Source organism: Helianthus annuus, chromosome 12, assembly GCF_002127325.2.
Source record: "Helianthus annuus cultivar XRQ/B chromosome 12, HanXRQr2.0-SUNRISE, whole genome shotgun sequence".
NCBI classification, from domain to species: domain Eukaryota; kingdom Viridiplantae; phylum Streptophyta; class Magnoliopsida; order Asterales; family Asteraceae; genus Helianthus; species Helianthus annuus.
In genome coordinates this window covers 147,381,143-147,382,972 of record NC_035444.2, presented here as the reverse complement: position 1 = coordinate 147,382,972, position 1,830 = coordinate 147,381,143, and the positions used below count along the sequence as shown (strand labels likewise).

At 38.0% G+C, this 1,830-nt stretch overlaps 1 protein-coding gene across 1 annotated transcript; it reads left to right on the top strand.

Annotated features, from left to right (window-relative positions):
- The first annotated feature begins 495 nt into the window (after positions 1–495).
- LOC110893419 lies at positions 496–1,252 on the top strand. Its single transcript, XM_022140530.1, has 2 exons — positions 496–1,024; positions 1,089–1,252. Exons 1-2 carry the CDS (start codon positions 496–498, stop codon positions 1,250–1,252), a joined length of 693 nt encoding a protein of 230 aa, XP_021996222.1.
- The last annotated feature ends 578 nt before the right edge of the window (positions 1,253–1,830 follow it).

The following is a 1,830-nucleotide window of genomic DNA, read 5'->3' as shown; positions in this document are numbered from 1 at the left end:
AAAACATAAAATAGACTAACTACAGTCAAAGAAGTCAAACAGGGATTGAGCAAGGAGAGACAGATCGCAATTAGCGATCTTTTCTTCCTTTGACTTCAATCTTGACTTTGACTTTGACTTTCGGAAACACGGGGTGTTACACATAGAAACTGTGCAAGGCACATCTATGCAAATTGGCACAAAACATTCAAAGATGAGGAGCTGAAAGAGTTGTTTTGGAAATCAGCTAGGGCTTACTCTGAAAGTGACTATCTACAAGAAATTGAAGACATGAAAGCAATCAATCCTGATGCAGTAGAGGCCTTACTGAAGCAGAATCCCAACTGGTTTAACAGGTGCTATTTAAACACCCACACCAAGTGTGATGTAATAGTAAACAACATGGCAGAAACCTTTAATGGTTTTATCATTAATGCAAGGTCAAAACACATAATTCATATGTTAGAGGATATAAGGATTCAGGTCATGAGTAGGTTAGTGACAAAAAGGACAGAAATGGCTACCAGAGATGTTATCATATGCCCTAAAATCCAGGAAAAACTTGAATTTTCAAATGCTGCTTCTTATAGATGTGAGGTGTATCCCCCATCATATCAAGTTTTTCAAGTAAGGGATTTTGATGATGTCTCTGTGGATCTAGAAAAGAGAAGCTGCACATGTAGAAAATGGGATTTAAAGGGATATCCTTGTAAACATGTATGTGCTGTTATTGGTTTTTTACATAAGAATGTTGAAGACTATGTTGATGTGTGTTATCACAAAGATACATACATGAAGGCTTATGAGTTCTCAATACCTCCATTGCCTAGTGAAAGGTATTGGACCAAGATCAATCAGCCAATGGATCCACCACCAATCAAATCTGCTCCTGGTAGGCGCAAGAAGAATAGGAAGAGGGATCCTCATGAAGATCCAAAAAGGCCTGGGAAACTCACAAAGCATGGGGTTATAATGAAATGTAGTATCTGTGGGGCTAGAGGTCACAACAAAAGAAAGTGCACTGAGAAGGAGAAAACAACTGAAGGTAAATGTTATTAAGTTTAAGTTTATTCTTTAGTTAATTACATGGCTTAAAGTTTGTGTCTCAGGTGGTTCTACTCCAAAGAGACAGAAGAAGTCAACTAAAAAGGCAACACAGCAGTCCACTCAAGAGGCAACCCAGCAGTCCACTCAAGAGGCAACTCAGAAATCTACTCAAAAGGGAACCAACAAGTCAAGTCAAAAGGGAAAGAGAAAGACCAATCAAGGCTGAAGTTATATGTGATCTTTTGTGTTTGTGGCACTGTTATGTATGACTTATTTAAGTAGGCAATGTTACGTATGACTCTAATATTTTGTCTAAAAACACCTTCTAGTAATGTGGGACCAGTTAAGTAGTCAATGTATGACTTTTCAGTGATGTCTGACTTTTTCTGTGTTGTTTGACTTCTATGTTGTTTGACTTTTGTTGTTGATTGAGTCACACATTGGTGTACATATTCGATTATGGTCATTGTGTACACTTTAATAGGTTGACTCAAACATTGATGACCATGCTTTCTGTTTGGTATGTTTTGGTCAGTCTGCAGTTTGGTTTGGTGATTCTGCTGTTTGGTTTGGTGATTCTGCTATTTGGTTTGGTGATTCTACTGTTTGGTTTAGTGATTCTGCACTTTGGCCAATTTTGATTCAACTTACAGTTTGACAGCAGTTTGGTTTAGTGCATCTGCACTTTGGTCTGCTGTTTCTGCAAGTGTAGTTGCACTTTGGTTCAAAATTTGGCCAATTCTGCACCTAGTTACAGTTTGACTGCAAATTGGTCAAACTTTGGCCAATTTTTCACCTAGTTAT

Excerpts from the sequence above, each read along its gene's own strand:
- LOC110893419 (XM_022140530.1), top strand. The coding sequence starts at position 496 with ATGGCTACCAGAGATGTTATCATATGCCCTAAAATCCAGGAAAAACTT. Across the intron at positions 1,025-1,088 it reads GAAGGAGAAAACAACTGAAG|GTGGTTCTACTCCAAAGAGA; the intron begins GTAAATGTTATT and ends TTTGTGTCTCAG.